We start from the raw sequence: 18,843 nt of genomic DNA on the forward strand, positions 1-18,843 counted from the left end.
CAGCTTGCTTTCTAGGCTTGCTCAATCGCATAAGAGCTACGGAGCAAAGCCTTTATTTTCTCCATTGACTAACCAGCACTTGAAGCAGCTTATGTACAAAGGCTCGCAATGCCCAGCCATTTCATGTTTCCCCTGAGTCTTAGGCTCAAAGCATGGACCATGAGATTTCTGTAAAGAATGTCAGTAAATCAAAAGTAGGTTTGCAACTTACAGACACACACCAGAACAACACCTGAACAGCATACTCAAGATTGCTACAGCACAGACACCGTCTCCAGATTTTGATGGAATAATTCAGACCAAGACATGTCAGTTATCAGAAACTGTTAAATAGATACAATATTGCAAGAGGGCTAACCCTTCAAGAATGTTTTAAGTTTTTTCTTTAAAAATCTTTGTGTTTGTCTTCGTCCTTTATAAAATTTGTATCTCTGCTCCCTGGCATTCTATTTTATGACACACGTGGCCCAGCCCGACAAGGTCTCATTTATGTCAGACCCAGCCCTCATAGCAAATGAGTTCGATGCCAAGAACATCCCTGCCAGAACACTTCCAGGAGGCAGCTGCTTCATGAACCCACGAAGCTGCCTTCTACTGAATCGGACCCCCCGCAGTCCATCAAGGTAAGTCTTCTCTACTCAGACTGGCAGTGGCTCTCCAGGGCCTCAAGCTGAGTTTTTTCACACCTACTTGCCTGGACCCTTTTGAGTTGGAGATGCCAGGGATTGAACCTGGGACCTTCTGCTTACCAAGCAGATGCTCTGCCACTCAGCCACCGTCCCTCCCCTGACCAGCAGTGGCTCTCCAGGGTCTCCAGCTGAGATTTTTCACACCTACTTGCCTGGAGCCTTTTTAGTTGGAGATGCTGGGGATTGAACCTGGGACCTCCTGCTTCCCAAGCAGATGCTCTCCCACTGAGCCACAGCCCCATTCATGGCTCTCCAGGGTCTCAAGCTGAGGTTTTTCATGCCTCTTTGCCTGGACCCTTTTTAGTTGGAGATGCCGGGGATTGAACCTGGGACCTTCTGCATGCCAAGCAGATGCTCCGCCACTGAGCCACAGCCCCATTCCTGGCTCTCCAGGGTCTCAAGCTGAGGTTTTTCATGCCTCTTTGCCTGGACCCTTTTTAGTTGGAGATGCCGGGGATTGAACCTGGGACCTTCTGCATGCCAAGCAGATGCTCCGCCACTGAGCCACCATCCCTCCCCTAACAACAGAACATATGAAGCTGCCTTCTACTGAATCGGACCCCCCTCAGTCCATCAAGGTCAGTCTTCTCTACTCAGACTGGCAGCGGCTCTCCAGGGTCTCAAGTTGAGGTTTTTCACACCTACTTGCCTGGACCCTTTTTAGTTGGAGATGCCGGGGATTGAACCTGGGACCTTCTGCTTACCCAGCACTGAGCCAGGGTCTCAGGTCAGGGTATTTCCCCTCCTGCCTGGTCCTTTTAACTGGAGATGCCGGGGATTGAACCTGGGACCTTCTGCATGCCCGGCAGAGGTTCTGCCACTGAGCCACGGCCCCTTCATTGCTAAACAACTCTTACTGTAAAAGCTGTTATTTTTGATGAATATCAGTTTGCTTACAGGAAAAATAGATCTACTGAGGATGCTGTTAATACTGTTCTCTATACTGCTTTATCGCATTTGGATAAAAAGGGGACGTATGTTAGAATGTTGTTTGTAGATTTTAGTTCTGCTTTTAATACGATATCACCCCATAGATTGTTGTTTAAGCTTAAAGATTTGAAGCTGTCGGACTCTATATGTGAGTGGATTTTGAATTTTTTGTCAGGTCGTTCACAAAGGGTTAAAATGGATGGATATATTTTCTCCGTGAAGATCTTAAATACTGGCACCCCTCAGGGATGTGTCTTGAGTCCACTTCTTTTCACTATTTACACGTCTGATTGTGTTTCTAGCAGTCTGAGTAACAAAATCATTAAGTACGCAGATGATACAACGTTGGTAGGGCTCATCTCTGAGGATGATGAGTCTGCGTATAGGAGGGAAGTTCAACAGCTGTCCCTTTGGTGTAAAGTAAATAATCTTATTTTTAATATAAATAAGACGAAGGAAATTATAGTGGATTACAGGAAGAGTAGTTTGGACATCCAGCTGTTGTTTATTGATGGTGTTATGGTAGAACAGGTGTCAGAATGGAAGTTTCTGGGAATTACCATGAAACAAGATCTAACATGGGGGGCAAATACTTTAGCTCTAGAGAAAAAGGCCCAGCAACGACTATACTACTTAAGACTCTTAAGATCACTACAACTGTCAGGGAGTCTGCTGGTTGCCTTTTATCGTAGTTCCATTGAGAGCATTTTATCTTATTGCCTCTGCGTGTGGTTTGGGAGCTGCACGGAAGCAGAGAGAAGGATGCTCCAAAGAGTGACGAGAAGAGCACAAAAGATTTGCGGATGTTCTCTCCCCTCATTGGTGGATCTGTATAATATGAGATGTAAAAGGAAGATACGAATGATCCTAAGGGACCCTTCACATCTGGGCCATTTGCTATTTGAGATCTTACCGTCAGGTAGACGATATAAAAAAAAAAAAAAAAAGAATGTTGAAGGCTAGGACAAACAGATTTAAGGACAGTTTCTATCCAAGTGCTGTGGTTAGGTTAAATGCAGGGTTATGAAGGATTATCTGTTTTAGATGTATTTAAATGGTTTTAATGGTTTTATGAATGTTTATCTGTTTTAGATGTATTTAAATGGTTTTAATGGTTTAAATGGTTTTAGATGTATTTAAATGGTATGAATATGAATATGTGTGTTTGATGTGTTGGTATGTTTGTGGAAGAACACCTCATTTCGTTGCTCTCTTTTTGTGGAGAACAATGACAATAAATTTATCTATCTATCTATCTATCTATCTATCTATCTATCTATCTATCTATCTATCTATCTATCTATCTATCATCTATCTATCTATCTATCTATCTATCTATCTATCTATCTATCTATCTATCTATCTATCTATCTATCTATCTATCTATCTATCTATCTATCTATCTATCTATCTGTTTTCCTAATTGTTGTGTATGTGGACTCATGCTATGCTTCTGTACTAGCATTCCTGCCAGGTTCATTGGAGCCTTTTGTACTGAGCTGGGGGACTCCAGAACAATTTATTTATTTATTTTTCGTATTTATATCCCGCCCTCCCTGCCGAACCAGGCTGTAGGCTTCCAACCCCTGCTGCCCTGGTCCAATCACAGGCTCCCTGCTGGTTCAAATGACCCAATGGCGTCCTAGCATGGGAACCTTGAGCTGTATATAGTTGGCCCCATTGGCCCAGTTAGGCAGTCTCCTAGTTCAGTTGTTGTTACCCCGCTGTAACTCAACAAAGAGCCACGATCACCTCCTCCTGGCATTGAACCCACTTCAGGGGAGTCGAACTCATTTGATCTGAGGGCCGGATCTGACATAAATGAGACCTTCTCGGGCTGGACCATGTCGGACTGGGCCATGCGTGTACCTATTTAAGATTAGGGCAAAGGAAGCTTTGGCTCTTTCCTTCCTTCCCCGGGGGACTGGGGGGGAGCCTCAGCCAATAGAGGGAAGAGACGCTTGGCTCATTAGCTCTGCTGTGCAATTGAGAGAACCTGGAAAAGCAAGCTCTCCCTCCTCCCTTCCTCCCCAATATATATTTTTTAAAAACCTTAAAACATTCTTAAAATATTAGCATTCATTGGTCTTAAGGATGCTTGCTTTGTATTTTTCCCATGGAATCCAGGGAACTGGGCAAAGGAAGTTCTGGCTCCTTCCTTCCTTCCTTCCTTCCTTCCTTCCTTCCTTCCTTCCTTCCTTCCTTCCTTCCTTCCTTCCTTCCTTCCTTCCTTCCTTCCTTCCTTCCTCCCTCCCTCCCTCCCTCAGGGGACTGGGGAGGAAGAGCCTCAGTCAATAGAGGGAAGAGAGGCTTGGCTCATTAGCTCTGCTGTGCAATTGAGAGAACCTGGAAAAGCAAGTTCTCCCTCCTCCTTTCCTCCCCAAGGGAGGAGCTGCAGCTAGTGGAGAAAATAGAGGTTTTGCTCTGTAGCTCTGCTGTGCGATTGAGCAAGCCTTGCAAAGCAAGCTGTGATGCAGAAGGAAGCAAGAGAGAGAGAGAAGGAAGCAGATGATAGCCAGTTGCTCAGGGGCCTGATAGGAGCCCTCCGGGGGCCTGATTTGGCCCCCGAACTGCATGTTTGACACCCCTGCACTATATTATACTTATATTCCTAAATTCCCCTGAAATGAATAAGCATGGGGCAAGAAAATGGCAGGGCTGAACTATAGGGAACAGATCCGGTGACATTTAGATGAACACACAGTGCTGGGTATGAGAAGAAGAAACCAGAGAGGTGAAGTCTCCAGACCCCAGAGAAGATGCAGGAAGTACTTCCCAGATTCTCTGGAGGCCCAGATGTTCCCCATGCTACTCCCCTATGCTGTTTTCCACCGGTCGTCTTTCTGTTTCTCCGTGCTTTCCCCAACCATCTCTGATCCCCTCTGAGAGAGGAACAATGAAGAAGCCGTGGAAAGACAGCAGATGGAAAATGATGACATGGGAAGTCCAGAGAAACCCCCTCGTGGAAACCTCAAGAAATCCTCCAAGAGAAAACACCCTTAGTCTAGAATTGGGCATTTTGTTTCCATGAACGTCTAGCCGGATGCATTTGGAAAGCTCAGCAGACGAGTTTGCGAGTGAGGAGAACCTGCCCCCAACTTCTGACTTCCCCGTCAATGACTGTTGACTTCCCCTCTGTATGTTCTCTTTCTGAAAAGGCTGCGAGAAATCTGAAATCACCATTTTCATTTAAAGTAAACACACAATAGGTTTAAGCTTGCTGGGCGTGAGAAGAAGAAACCTGAGAGGTGAAGTCGTCAGACCCCAGAGAAAGCGCAGGAGGCAATTCCTAGATTATCTTTAGACTTCTGCACTTCGGGCCCTCCCGGATCACCCCTCTTCACTGCCCCACACCAGGCCAGAACAAAAACTCTCTTCAGCAAAAGCAAACAGCACCGAGGAATGTACTAGGTTAACAGTCTCCATCCTTTTTGAGTTGTGGAATTCTGTGGTGGGCGCAACCAGGTGCCATTTCGTAGAAAATGAGGTACTGGAGCTCATTATCCTAACTCCTTTGCCTATGCCACACACCCCTAACATCACTGGAAGGCATACTAAATTAGATCACCTCAGCATATACCTTAAAAACGCTTCTTGAATTATAATTGTCCTAATAAAACCTGACTCCCGTCCTATTTTTAAAATTACTTTCTCCTATGTGGCCACAGTGTCATGAGGAAGATTTCCATCTGTCTGCTTTATAGGTTTGGTTATTTGCCCCATTTTTTGCGGGGGAAAATATGAGCGAGTTGGTCAAATCTTAGAGTTCGGCAAAATTCTCACAGGGGGTTGGGACAGTGGAGCTCAGAAGCAAGAGTTTGTGGGGGGGATGGGGTAAGAAAGAAGGAGCACAATAAAATTTAGATGTTCCGGAGCTCCGCTCCTATCCAAAATGAGGCCTGGCCACAACTATAAAATGGCTGCTGCTGGTTCTTCTCACACAGAGGAATTCCAAATCCAGGGGAGAAGAGAGATAGCATTTAAAAAATACACTGTGAAAGAGGAGTGAAAGAGAATAAAACCAATGGTGTGGTGGCAACTGCCAATGAAGCCACGTCCTTTAAATCTGCCCAGACAACTGAGTCTCTAGCATCCCCTCAGAAATCTGCTATGCGTAAACCTTCTCTGCCCCCACCTTCTTTCTAAAAACACTTTGGGGGCACCAGGAAAAGTATTGGTGGCCACCGTAGCACCCATAGGCACTGTGGGGGGACCCTAATAGGTAATTGTCACCTGTCTTAATTTATTGGGCGGGGTTTTTTTTAGAGGTTTTGTCTTCGGACCCAAAACTCTTTGAGGTGCTGAACAGAGCCTGTGCTTATTCAAGACGTGGGCCCCTGCGTGTCAGAGCTGAACAATATTCTTATCTGCCATCCTGAGTGGCCACAGAGTTTCAGAGATGGTGGACTACCTCCAGCCTTACTGCTAATATGGCCAAGTCCGGTAACGCTCCATGGACTGGAATAAGGCCTTCCTCTCCAAGTCCAGTTCCCTCCTCCTCTTCCTCGTTAGATTCAGCAGATCTTCCCTTTCCCAGAAGCGGGGTGACCAGCCGTCCTCTTTTTCAGAGGACATGTCCTCCTTTTTGTGGGTATCCACCTTTTGGGGGGCTCTTTTTAAAATACTCATGAAAATGTCCTCCTTTTGGGTTGGAATGTTAAGAATATTCCTAGCAAGAAGAAGACGACGATGACTGTAGATTTATACCCCGCCCTACTCTCTGAATCAGAGACTCAGAGCGGCTTACAATCTCCTTTATCTCTCCCCACAACAGACACCCTGTGAGGTAGGTGGGGCTGAGAGGGCTCTTACAGCAGCTGCCCTTTCAAGGACAACTCCTGCGAGAGCTATGGCTGACCCAAGGCCATTCCAGCAGGTGCAAGTGGAAGAGTGGGGGATCAAACCCAATTCTCCCAGATAAGAGTCCGCACACTTCACCACTATAGCAAACTGGCTCTCAGCAATGAAACAGGAGGGTTATTTCCAATAAGATTTTTCATGGTGATCACTTGTTTGAAGTAGCCAGTTGGGAAATATGTCCTCCTTTTTGCTTTTCAAACTACGATAACAGAAGACTGTGCCAGTCCGCCACCCCCCCCCATCTGTGCCTCCCTCACCACATACCCAGAAGAGATCAAGATCCCCCACCCACATAGATGAGATCACACTGCAATCACTTCCTTACACACTCATTAACCCCTTCACTATCGGATTTGGCTCCAAAAGAACATATTCCGTCGGCTCTCTACTGCTCATCTTATGGGACCCCCCCCCCTGCTCCTTTCCCACTATGAACGCACCCATTTATTTATCGTAGAAGTACTACAGAGACCCCTATGTGATCTTTGATGCTCGTTTCTTCCTTCACGCGTCCCTTGAACAGCTATTTCTCTCTGCTCCACTCCTTCAAACATGTCAACAGAACTCTGGTTCAGTGCCTAGCATGGCAAATGGTTATATTAAATCAGAAGCATGGGAGAGGACCCGGGCTCGAATTTTTAACTCTGCCATTAAATGCACTGGCTGACTTTTAGCCAGTTGGGGAGGCTGCAATCCCACATGCTAAATCATGCAGTTTCGACCCACTTTCAAACTGAATTTTGCCAGTTTAGAGAGTGAAACCTAGTTGGAAAGCGCACTGAAAGTGGATTCTTTAGCACGTGGGATCAGCCGGCTTTGTGAGCTGTGTTGGTCTGCAATACAGGAGCCAGAGACCGATTAACATTTTCAGAGGATGAGCTTTAGAGAGTCTAAACTCCCTCCAGTAGATACCGGAGGAGCTTTCACTCTTGAAAACTCTTACCCCTAAAACGGTCTCAAAGGGACTCGAATCTATGTTTCCTCAGCCTCCTCTACCTCACAGAATTGTGGCAAAGGTAAAACATGGGTGGGAAGAACTTCTCTGTACCCCATGAAGAAAGGGTGGGGTAAAAACATGGTGACTGCCAGTGAGCAATGTTCCCTCTAAGCTGCAGAGTCCTGTGAGCAAAATTTTTACTTTGTGAGCTCCTGCATCACTTAGCATCCTTCCTGAGCTAAAACAAAAATGTGTGAGCTGGCTCACGCTAACTCAGCTTAGAGGGAACACTGCTGGTGTGACTGTCCTTCTCTCCCATACGAGGGATGGTCTCGCCCCACACGCAGCTAAGGCAGCCCCTGCCCATCTCCCACGCCAGCCCCACTCACCTGGGACATCTGAGGGCGCAAATTGATTTCCCGCAAGTTGACGGCGTGGGGCTTGAGGTTGTTGAGAAGTTGGCAGAGAAGGACGCCATCGCGCAAGGCCTGGGCCAAGTCGCAGACCTGAGCCCCTTCCCAGGTCACTCGGTGGTTGGGGGGCAACACCCGGCACTGGATGAGCCAGTGGGCACACTGCTTCCACAGCTCCATGGCCCCCCACGGCCCAAGCCCACTCCTCGCGTCCCCTGCCCTCAGCACCCTGCTCCACGGCTGGGAAGGCAAGCACTGGGTGACAGCTTCCTCATTTGCAACTGACACCCGACCACAAAGACAAGGCCCCGGGTGGGGGCTGGGGTGCTTCCTCGCCCCACCTCTGAGGAGGAGCCGTCAATGAACAAAAAAGTTCTCACATCTTCCTCTCAATGGCTGAGCTCTCTGCTGAGTAGACGGCTGCTCAGAGCTTCACCCTCTCCTGAGAGCCGGTTTGGTTTAGTGATTAAGTGCGTGGACTATTATTATTATTATATTTTAATTTTCTATCCCGCCCTCCCCGCAAGCGGACTCAGGGCGGCTCTCTCGGCTTGGCTTCGCGAACGAAGATTTAAGAAGGGTGCAATAGTCCACGTTTGCTGCAGGCTCGCTGGTGGCTGACAAGACCAATGTGGGACAGGCAGGTCCGGCCACAGCGGCTGCAGGGAAAAGTCTGATTTAGGGTTGGTCCTGTAGCAGTGCGATTCTTCCTCAATCTCCTTTTGTCCTCAAGACCAGCTATGCGTGCGTTCTCAAAGGAAGAGACAGCCTGGTGGATGGTGTGCCTCCATGCTTTGCGATCTGAGGCTAGGTCAGACCACTGGTGATGGTTGATGTGACAGGTGCTAAGGGATTTCTTCAAGGAGTCCTTGTACCTCTTCTTTGGTGCCCCTCTATTTCGATGGCCGGTGGAGAGTTCGCCATACAGGGCAATCTTGGGAAGGCGGTGGTTTTCCATCCTAGAAATATGCCCTGCCCAGCGCAGCTGCGTCTTCAACAGCAGTGCCTCGATGCTGGTAACCTCTGCCCGCTTGAGGACTTTAGTGTTGGTCACAAAGTCACTCCAGTGGATGTTGAGGATGGTGCGAAGGCAGCGCTGATGAAAGCGCTCAAGGAGTCGCAGGTGATGACGGTATAAAACCCACGATTCGGAGCCATAGATGAGGGTTGTCATCACAACCGCTTTGTAAACATTGATCTTTGTGCCTTTTTTCAGATGCTTGTTGCTCCACACTCTTTTGTGCAGTCGGCCAAATGCACGGTTTGCCTTTGCCAGTCTGTTGTCAATCTCCTTGTCGATCTTGGCATCTGAGGAGATGATGCACCCCAGGTAGCTGAACTGCTGGACTGTCTTCAGAACTGATTCACCCACAGTGATGCAGGGAGGGTGATAATCTTCCTGGGGTGCAGGCTGGTGGAGAACTGGTTAACAGGGCGGCTAACAGTCGGTTTAAAACAATTCGAACATACAATTTAAAACAATAAGGCAACGATTGTGTTGTAAGCCGCTCTGAGCCCGCTTCAGTGGGGTAGGGCGGGATATAAATCAAATAAAATGAAATGAAATGAACGATTAAATACATACCTGGGAGAACCGGGTTTGATTCCCCACTCCTCCACTTGTACCCGCTGGAATGGCCTTGGGTCAGCCATAGCTCTCGCAGGAGTTGTCCTTGAAAGGGCAGCTTCTGGGAGAGGTCTCTCAGCTCCACCCACCTCACAGGGTGTCTGTTGTTGGGGAAGAAAGGAAAGGAAATTGTGAGCCACTCTAAGATTCAGAGTGAATGGCAGGCTATAAAGCCAATATTTTCTTCTTAAAGAGTCAGTTTGGTGCATGGGTTAAGTGTGCAGACTCTTATCTGGGAGACCCAGGTTTGATTCCCCACTCCTCCACTTGCACCTGCTGGAATGGCCTTGGGTCAGTCGTAGCCCTTGTAGGAGGTGTCCATGAAAGGGCAGCTTCTGGGCGAGCTCTCTCAGTCCTACTCACCTCACAAGGTGTCTTTTGTGAAGGAGATAAAGGAGACTGTGAGCCGCTCGGAGACTCTGATTCAGAGAGAAGGGCGGGATATAAATCCAATATCTTCTTCTTCTTCTTAATATGTTTTCATTCTCAGAGCCAGTTCGGTGCAGTGGTTAAGTGTGCGGAATCTTATATGAGAGAATCGAGCTTGATTCCTCACGCCTCCACTTGCAGCTGCTGGAATGGCCTTGGGTCAGCCATAGCTCTCGCAAAGCTATCCTTGAAAGGGCAGCTGCTGCAAGAGCTCTCTCAGCCCCACCCATCTCACAGGGTGTCTGTTGTGGGGGGGGGGGAGGTAAAGGAGATTCTGAGCCACTCTGAGGTTCAGAGTATAGGGCGGGATATAAATCCAGTATCATCTTCTTCATCATCATCATCTTTTTCTTCTCCTGTTGTGTCCCCTGCTTGCTCCTCTACCATCAATGCAACAAGCATTTTTCTGCTTCAAGCGGCCAATTCTGGGTTTGGGGGATTCTGGAGATGTGGGGGTACAGGCTGGGGAAGGCAGGGCATGAGATGAAAGAGGCCTCAGCATTGTATTTATTTTTATTTATCTGCAACATTTCTATATCCTGTCTTTCTGCCTTTACCTAGGCTGCCAAGCCAGCTAACCATCTAAAGGAAAACGAAAGGAAAGGTCCCCTGTGCAAGCAGCAGTCATTTCCGACTCTGGGGTGACGTTGCTTTCACAACGTTTTCATGGCAGACTTTTTACGAGGTGGTTTGCCATTGCCTTCCCCAGTCTTTTACAGTTTAACCCCAGCAAGCTGGGGACTCATTTTACCGACTTCGGAAGGATGGAAGGCTGAGTCAACCTTGGGCCGGCTACCTGAACCAGCTTCCGCCGGAATCGAACTCAGGTCATGAGCAGAGAGTTCAGACCACAGTACTGCTGCTTTACCACTCTGTGCCACCATCTAAAACACGTGATAAAATCACATGATTAAAACCATTGAAACCGACCCTCTCCCAAGCATACATCTTTAAAACAGTTTTAAAGAGTTTATAAACAAAGTTAAAACACATACCCAGGCCTCATTTTGGGCAGGAGCTCACAGGAGCGGAGTTCCGGAGCATCTAAATTTTATTATGCTCTTTCTTACCACCCCACCCCACCCCTGGCCAAATACTTGCTTCTGGGCTCCACTGTTCATACCTCCTGTGAGAATTTTGCTGAACACTTTAAGATTTGACAAACTTTCTCATATTTCCCCCCACAAAAAATGGGGAAATAACCAAAACATATAAAGCAGACAGATAGAAATCTTCCTCGTACCACTGTGGCCACATAGGAGAAAGTAATTTAAAAAATACGATGGGAGGAAGGTTTTATGATGACAATTCTAAGTCAAAAAGCATTTTAAGGTAGATGCTGAGTTGGTATAATGTACCCCTTCCGGTGATATCAGGGGGTGTGTGGCATATGCAAATCAGCTTCAGCACCTCTTTTTCTACAAAATGACCCCTGCACATACAAAACCTAGAAACATTGGTTAGGATCACTGAGGGAACGCCAAATGAAAGCAAAAAGTCTTCATCCACTGATGCAAGATGGCTACAGAAGTTAGGGAGGGAGTCAGAGGTGTGGTGGTGAAGTGTGCGGGCTCTTATCCAGGAGAACTGGGTTTGATTCCCCACTCCTCCACTCGCAGCTGCTGGGATGGCCTTGGGTCAGCCAGAGCTCTCTTATCTGGAAGAACCGGGTTGGATTCCCCACTCCTCTACTTGCACCTGCTGGAATGGCCTTGGGTCAGCCAGAGCTCTCTTATCTGAGAGAACCGGGTTTGATTCCCCACTCCTCCACTTGCACCTGCTGGAATGGCCTTGGGTCAGCCATCGCTCTGTTATCTGGGAGAACCGGGTTTGATTCCCCACTCCTCCACTTGCAGCTGCTGGAATGGCCTTGGGTCAGCCAGAGCTCTCTTATCTGGGAGAACCGGGTTGGATTCCCCACTCCTCTACTTGCACCTGCTGGAATGGCCTTGGGTCAGCCAGAGCTCTCTTATCTGGGAGAACCGGGTTTGATTCCCCACTTCTCCACTTGCAGCTGCTGGAATGGCCTTGGGTCAGCCAGAGCTCTCTTATCTGGGAGAACTGGGTTGGATTCCCCACTCCTCTACTTGCACCTGCTGGAATGGCCTTGGGTCAGCCATAGCTCTCAGAAAGGGCAGCTTCTGGGAGAGCTCTCTCAACTCCACCTACCTGTCGTGGGGGAAGAAGATAAAAGGAGATTGTGAGCTGCTCTGAGACTCAGAGTAAAGGGTGGAATATAAATCAAACTTCTTCTCCTCCTCCTTCTCTGAGACTCTGAGTATAAATCTACGGTCTTCTTTTGGGAGCAAACCGCACAATGTGAACACTTTCCGACAGAAGTGTCTCGCCACCAGACAGTCAATCCAAAGCTTTGGAGGGGCCAGATCTTAACCTGGGAATGCCGTGCCCAGCCATACCAGCAGGAAGGGCACTGCCCGCTGCCTCCTCAGCCTGAGAAGAGGCCGCTGAGTTCTCTGGCCAGGGCTGCAAGAGAATGGCCACAGGGCTTTGGACAAACCACACCAGACTTCCCAAGGCTGCCAGTTGCTGGCAAGTCTGAGCTAAGGGCTCCAGCAGCCGTGAGCCGACCAGGCCTGGAGCAGGGTGGCTTTGCTGCCTCCTGGGATGGAGGTCTGAGGACACCTAGTGGAGAAGAGGGGAGTCTGAAAGCGGCAGAAAATTAGTAAAGGGTTTACATGTGATTATAAGACCACGGGTGGCCAAACGGTGGCTCAGGAGCCACATGTGGCTCTTTCACACATATTGTGTGGCTCTCAAAGTCCCCATCAGCTGACTTGGAGAATCCTAGAGTTGGAAGGGGTCTCCGAGGTCATCTTGTCCAACCCCCTGCACAATGCAGGAAACTCACAAACACCTCCCCCTAAATTCACAGGATCTTCATCACTGTCAGATGGCCATCTAGCCTCTGTTGAAAAACCTCCAAGGAAGGAGAGCCCACCACCTCCCCAGGAGGAAGCCTGTTCCACTGAGGAACCGCTCTGACGGTCAGGAAGTTCTTCCTGATCTTAGAATCATAGAGTTGGAAGGGACCTCCAGGATCATCTAGTCCAACCCCCTGCAAAATGCAGGAAACTCACAAACACCTCCCCCTAAATTCACAGGATCTTCATTGCTGTCAGATGGCCATCCAGCCTCTGTATAAAAACCTCCAAGGAAGGAGAGCCCACCACCTCCCGAGGAGGAAGCCTGTTCCACTGAGGGGCATTGTGCAGGGGGTTGGACTAGATGACCCTGGAGAACCCTTCCAACTCTAGGATTCTATGATTCCTGACCATTAGAGCGGTTCCTCAGTGGAACAGGCTTCCTCCTCGGGAGGTGGTGGGCTCTCCTTCCTTGGAGGTTTTTCCACAGAGGCTAGATGGCCCTCTGACAGCAATGAAAATCCTGTGAATTTAGGGCGAGGTGTTTGAGTTTCCTGCATTGTGCAGGGGGCTGGACTAGATGACCCTGGAGGTCCCTTCCAGCTCTAGGATTCTATTAGGAAGAACTTCCTGACTGTTAGAGCGGTTCCTCAGTGGAACAGGCTTCCTCCTCGGGAGGTGGTGGGCTCTCCTTCCTTGAAGGTTTTCAAACAGAGGCTGGATGGCCATCTAAACAGTGATGAAGATCCTGTGAGTTCAGGAGGAGGGGTTTGTGGGTTTCCTGCATTGTGCAGGGGGTTGGACTAGATGACCTCGGAGACCCCTTCCAACTCTAGGATTCTATGAGAGGCAGGCCAAGGGCAAATCACCTCTGTTCTCTCTCTGTCTCTCGCCCTGACCCGGGTGGCGCAGGCTAGCCTGATCTCATCAGGTCCTGGGAGCTCAACTGGGTTGACACCGCGTGCCAGCACTTGGAGGGGAGACCGCTCCGGCAGCCCAGGGTCGCTCTGCAGAGGCAGGCCACGCCAAGCCACTTCTGCTTGCCTCTCGCCCCTCTCCGCACCTGCCCTTCGCCAGCGTCCCCCTCCTCGCCTGGCAGGGCCCTTCGGCTGCGGCTGCAGTTGCAGCAATGGACTGGGCCCGCCTGCCCCACAGCGCCCCCTCCCTTCCTTCCAGAGAGGAGGAGGTGTGCGGCGCGCCTGGAAGCGGCCTCGCTTGGAGAGGCGGAGCTGGGACAGGTAGGCAGGGGCTTGCGGGACGGGGAGGGAGGAGAAGGAAGCCCCAGCAGCAGCAGCAGCAGCAGCCGCCAGGTAGCCCGGGCAGGGCAGGGCTGAGCCGGGTGCGCCGTCGAGGGTCCCGGAGTCCCCCCCAGCAGCGCCTGCAGCCCAGCCCAGCCCAGCCAGGCGCGCCTCCTCCTCCGCCTCCGCCTGGGGGCGCCGCCGAAGAAGCAGGGCGGTCCGCCCCGTCGAGGCCCGCGAAAGAAGGCAAGCAGGGAGGGAGGGAGCGGGGCGCGCTGCGGGCGACTCCAGGGCAGGCGGCGGGGCTGCTGCTGCAGGCAGAGCCCCCCCCCCCCCGGGCAGTGGCGGACTGGGTCTAAAAATATGGGTTGCCGGGAGACATGGGCGGGGGGGGGGGCTACGCGCTACTGTAAGGCTATCCTTTCATTTTTGAAGGAAATAAATAACATTTCCCAAAAAATACATAAGTGGCAAAAAGGGACAATTAAAGCTTTTGCGAAATATGTATATATATTAGTCATTACAGGGGACATACATTGCAAGAGCCCCGGGGCGCAGAGTGGTAAAGCTGCAGTACTGCAGTCGGAGCCCTCTGCTCACACCGGCGTTCGATCCCCGGCGGAAGCTGGGCTTTCAGGTAGCCGGCTCGAGGTTGGCTCAGCCTTCCATCTTTCCGAGGTCGGTCAAATGAGGACCCAGCTTGCTGGGGGGGGGGGGGAATGTACAGGACTGGGGAAGGCAAGGGCAAACCACCCTGTAAAAAGCCTGCCGTGAAAACGTTGTGAAAGCAACGTCACCCCAGAGTCGGAAACGACGGGTGCTTGCACAGGGGACCTTTCCTTTCCTTTGTTAAAGCAGCAGCCCCATGGCACAGAGTGGTGGAGCTGCAGTACTGCAGTCAGAGCCCTCTGCTCACGGTCTGAGTTCGATCCCAGTGGAAGCTGGCTCAGGTTACCAGCTCCAGGTTGACTCAGCCTTCCATCCTTCCGAGGTCGGTCAAATGAGGACCCAGCTTGCTGGGGGGGAAACATAGAGGACTGGGGAAGGCAAGGGCAAACCACCCCATAAAAAGGTCTGCCGTGAAAACATTGTGAAAGCAACGTCACCCCAGAATCGGAAACGACTGGTGCTTTCACAGGGGACTGCTTTTACCTTTTTTTTACATTGTACATATTACTGGCATTATACAGAAGATACTAAATGTAAATGCAGATTGCCTTTTCTCCAGGGGAGCCGATCGCTGCCAGCTTGAGATCAGTTGGAAAAGCGGGAGATCCCCAGGCCCCACCTGGAGGCTGGCAACCCTAAATGCAATGTAAATTTTAATTGCATTACAGTAATAATACTAGATCCAAGTAGGCAGCCGTGTTGGTCTGAAGTAGTAGAACAAAACAGGAGTCAAGTTGCACCTTTAAGACCAACTTAGTTTTATTCAGAACGTCAGCTTTCGTGTGCTTACATGGAGATTATGCATGGGATGGAGAAAGTAGAGAAAGAAGTACTTTTCTCCCTTTCTCACAATACAAGAAGTCGTGGGCATTCGATGAAATTGCTGAGCAGACAGGTTAAAACGGATAAAAGGAAGTACTTTTTCACCCAAAGGGTGATTAACATGTGGAATTCACTGCCACAGGAGGTGGTGGCGGCCACAAGCATAGCCACCTTCAAGAAGGGGTTAGATAAAAATATGGAGCAGAGGTCCATCAGTGGCTGTTTTTTTTTTTTGGCCACTGTGTGACACAGAGTGCTGGACTGGATGGGTCACTGGCCTGATGCAACATGGCTTCTCTTATGTTCTTATGTGACTCAGAGTGCTGGACTGGATGGGTCACTGGCCTGATGCAACATGGCTTCTCTTATGTTCTTATGTGACTCAGAGTGCTGGACTGGATGGGTCACTGGCCTGATGCAACATGGCTTCTCTTATGTTCTTATATGACACAGAGTGTTGGACTGGATGGGTCACTGGCCTGATGCAACATGGCTTCTCTTATGTTCTTATGTGACTCAGAGTGCTGGACTGGATGGGTCACTGGCCTGATGCAACATGGCTTCTCTTATGTTCTTATGTGACACAGAGTGCTGGACTGGATGGGTCACTGGCCTGATGCAACATGGCTTCTCTTATGTTCTTATATGACACAGAGTGTTGGACTGGAGGGGCCATTGGCCTGATCCAACAGGGCTTCTCTTATGGTCTTATGTGACACAGAGTGTTGGACTGGATGGGCCATTGGCCTGATCCAACATGGCTTCTGTTATGCTCTTATGTGTGCCACAGAGTGTTGGACTGGATAGGCCACTGGCCTGATCCAACATGGCCTCTCTTATGCTCTTATGTGTGCCACAGAGTGTTGGACTGGATGGGCCACTGGCCTGATCCAACATGGCTTCTCTTATGTTCTTATGTGACACAGAGTGTTGGACTGGATGGGCCATTGGCCTGATCCAACATGGCTTCTCTTATGCTCTTATGTGACACAGAGTGTTGGACTGGATGGGCCATTGGCCTGATCCAACATGGCTTGTCTTATGTTCTTATGTGACACAGAGTGTTGGACTGGATGGGCCATTGGCCTGATCCAACATGGCTTCTCTTATGGTCTTATGTGACACAGAGTGTTGGACTGGATGGGCCATTGGCCTGATCTAACATGGCTTCTCTTATGTTCTTATGTGCTCTCTAAACACTTCATCAGATGAGGAATCCGGTACAGTGAGCAAAGCCACACTTAGCTGGCAGTCAGTGGCTCAGGATAATACTGGAACTTCTATTCTGCTTTCAAGCAGCTAAAAGATCATTAACATTTTTAACATATTGCCTAATGTTTGAGGGGGCCCACTTGCCATTGGGCAAGCTGACCCCCTGGCCAGTCCGCCACTACCCCCGGGCTCTGCCCAGTGTCGGGGGGGGGGCAGGGAGGGGCTGTCTGGCTGGCTGGGGGTGCCGCCTGGTAGAGTTGCACCTCTCCAAAGTGTCTGGCTTCCTCTGGGGACTTAGAAGGGCGCAGCTCTGTTTAGGACGCCGCTGTGAAATCATGGCGAAGGCCGTGGAGGTCCCTGGCGATGGGTTGCCGCTCTCCAGGTGGTGTCTGGAGATCTCCCAGGATCACAGCTGCTCTCCAGATGATCAGTTTTCTTGAAGGGCCGATGTTACGGCGTTATACTTCGTGGGGGTCCCTGACAGCCCCAAACCTGCTCTCCCCATGTTCCACCCGCCCCCCCAAACCTTCAAGAATTTCCTAACCTGGAGTTGGCAATCCACGTTAAATTCCTCGGGGCCTACAAGGTGGACTCCTTTATGGTTCTTGTTTGGCTTAGCAGAGTTGTCCTGTTTTTGCTTGTCCTGTGCATTCCTATGAGCAGACTGAAAACAGGAACATGCAGGAATGGGGTCAGGCTGTAGGGTTTGCCTCAAGGGTTGGAACATTCCAGGAGATCTGGGGGCAGAGTTGGGGGAGGACGGGGACCTCAGTGAGGCACGATCCCACAGAGTCCCCCCCTCCCTCCAAAGCAGCCATTTTCTCCAGGGGAACCGGTCTCAGTTGTCCGGAGATGAATTGTAATTCTGGGAGCGCTTCAGGCCTCGCCTGGAGACTGGCCGCACAGTTTGCACCCCTTCTCTTGTGGTCTTACAAACTTCTCCCAGGCTTAGCAGGGATGATCTTTCAAGGCCTTGCATATAAATTTGTAAGCCTTCCGGCTTCCCAGTTTGGACCCCTTCCCTCCAGCCCTCCCCCAGCGTTCCTAATCCTGGATTGGATTTCTAGCCGCTTGCATTAGACGTGAGACTGTGCGCTACAGTAGGACGCAGGATCTAGCCCCTTTGGGAGTGACTATCCAGTTGTCAGTCTGATGCCCCTCTTCCCTGTGTGCGTGTGTTGACTCAGAGGTATGTCAGGGGAATTTTTGCTCTAAAGGAAGTGTGCCTAATTGTTGCCTGAACATGTCAGGCTGAACCAGTGAGAAGGTCCAACAGTATTGTGGATAAAGCCTGCGATAAATGGTAAAGCGGGGTGTTGAGCGGCAGCCGACTTAACAGTGACTGCGCCCACCAAGGCAAGAGAGGAACAGAGGTGGTTTGTCCTTGCCTGCCTCTGCGTAGCAACCCTGGTCTTCCTTGGTGGTCTCTCATCCAAGTACTAACCAGGGCCGACCCTCTTGAAGAAGAAGAAGAGGATATTGGATTTATATCCCACCCTCCACTCCAAATCTCAGAGTCTCAGAGCGGCTCACAATCTCCTTTCCCTTCCTCCCCCACAACAGACACCCTGTGAGGTGTGTGGGGCTGAGAGGGCTCTGATAGCAGCTGCCCTTTCAAGGACGACCTCTGCCAGAGCTCTGGTTGACCCAAGGCCATTCCAGCAGGTGCAAGTGGAGGAGTGGGGAATCAAACCCGGTTCTCCCAGATAAGAGAGCTCTGGCTGACCCAAGGCCATTCTAGCAGCTGCAAGTGGAGGAGTGGGGAATCAAACCCGGTTCTCCCAGATAAGAGAGCTCTGGCTGACCCAAGGCCATTCCAGCAGCTGCAAGTGGAGGAGTGGGGAATCAAACCCCGTTCTCCTAGATAAGAGAGCTCTGGCTGACCCAAGGCCATTCCAGCAGGTGCAAGCGGAGAAGTGGGGAATCAAACCCAGTTCTCCCAGATAAGAGAGCTCTGGCTGACCCAAGGCCATTCCAGCAGCTGCAAGTAGAGGAGTGGGGAATAAAACTCAGTTCTCCCAGATAAGAGAGCTCTGGCTGACCCAAGGCCATTCCAGCAGGTGCAAGTGGAGGAGTGGGGAATAAAACCCAGTTCTCCCAGTTAAGAGAGCTCTGGCTGACCCAAGGCCATCCCA

General features: G+C 50.1%; 1 protein-coding gene across 2 annotated transcripts in view; it reads right to left on the minus strand.

The window, feature by feature from the left end:
• Positions 1-8,024, minus strand: part of VAV1 (vav guanine nucleotide exchange factor 1) — a 95,929-nt gene extending 87,905 nt beyond the window's left edge. For both annotated transcript variants that reach the window (XM_060252051.1, XM_060252050.1), the window contains exon 1: positions 7,806-8,024. In XM_060252051.1, coding sequence (XP_060108034.1) covers positions 7,806-8,009 — 204 coding nt within the window. In that variant the 5' untranslated portion in view covers positions 8,010-8,024. The remainder of the gene's footprint in view (positions 1-7,805) is intronic.
• Between the last annotated feature and the right edge of the window lie 10,819 nt (positions 8,025-18,843).

Source organism: Heteronotia binoei, chromosome 13, assembly GCF_032191835.1.
Source record: "Heteronotia binoei isolate CCM8104 ecotype False Entrance Well chromosome 13, APGP_CSIRO_Hbin_v1, whole genome shotgun sequence".
In the NCBI taxonomy this organism is placed as follows: Eukaryota; Metazoa; Chordata; class Lepidosauria; order Squamata; family Gekkonidae; genus Heteronotia; species Heteronotia binoei.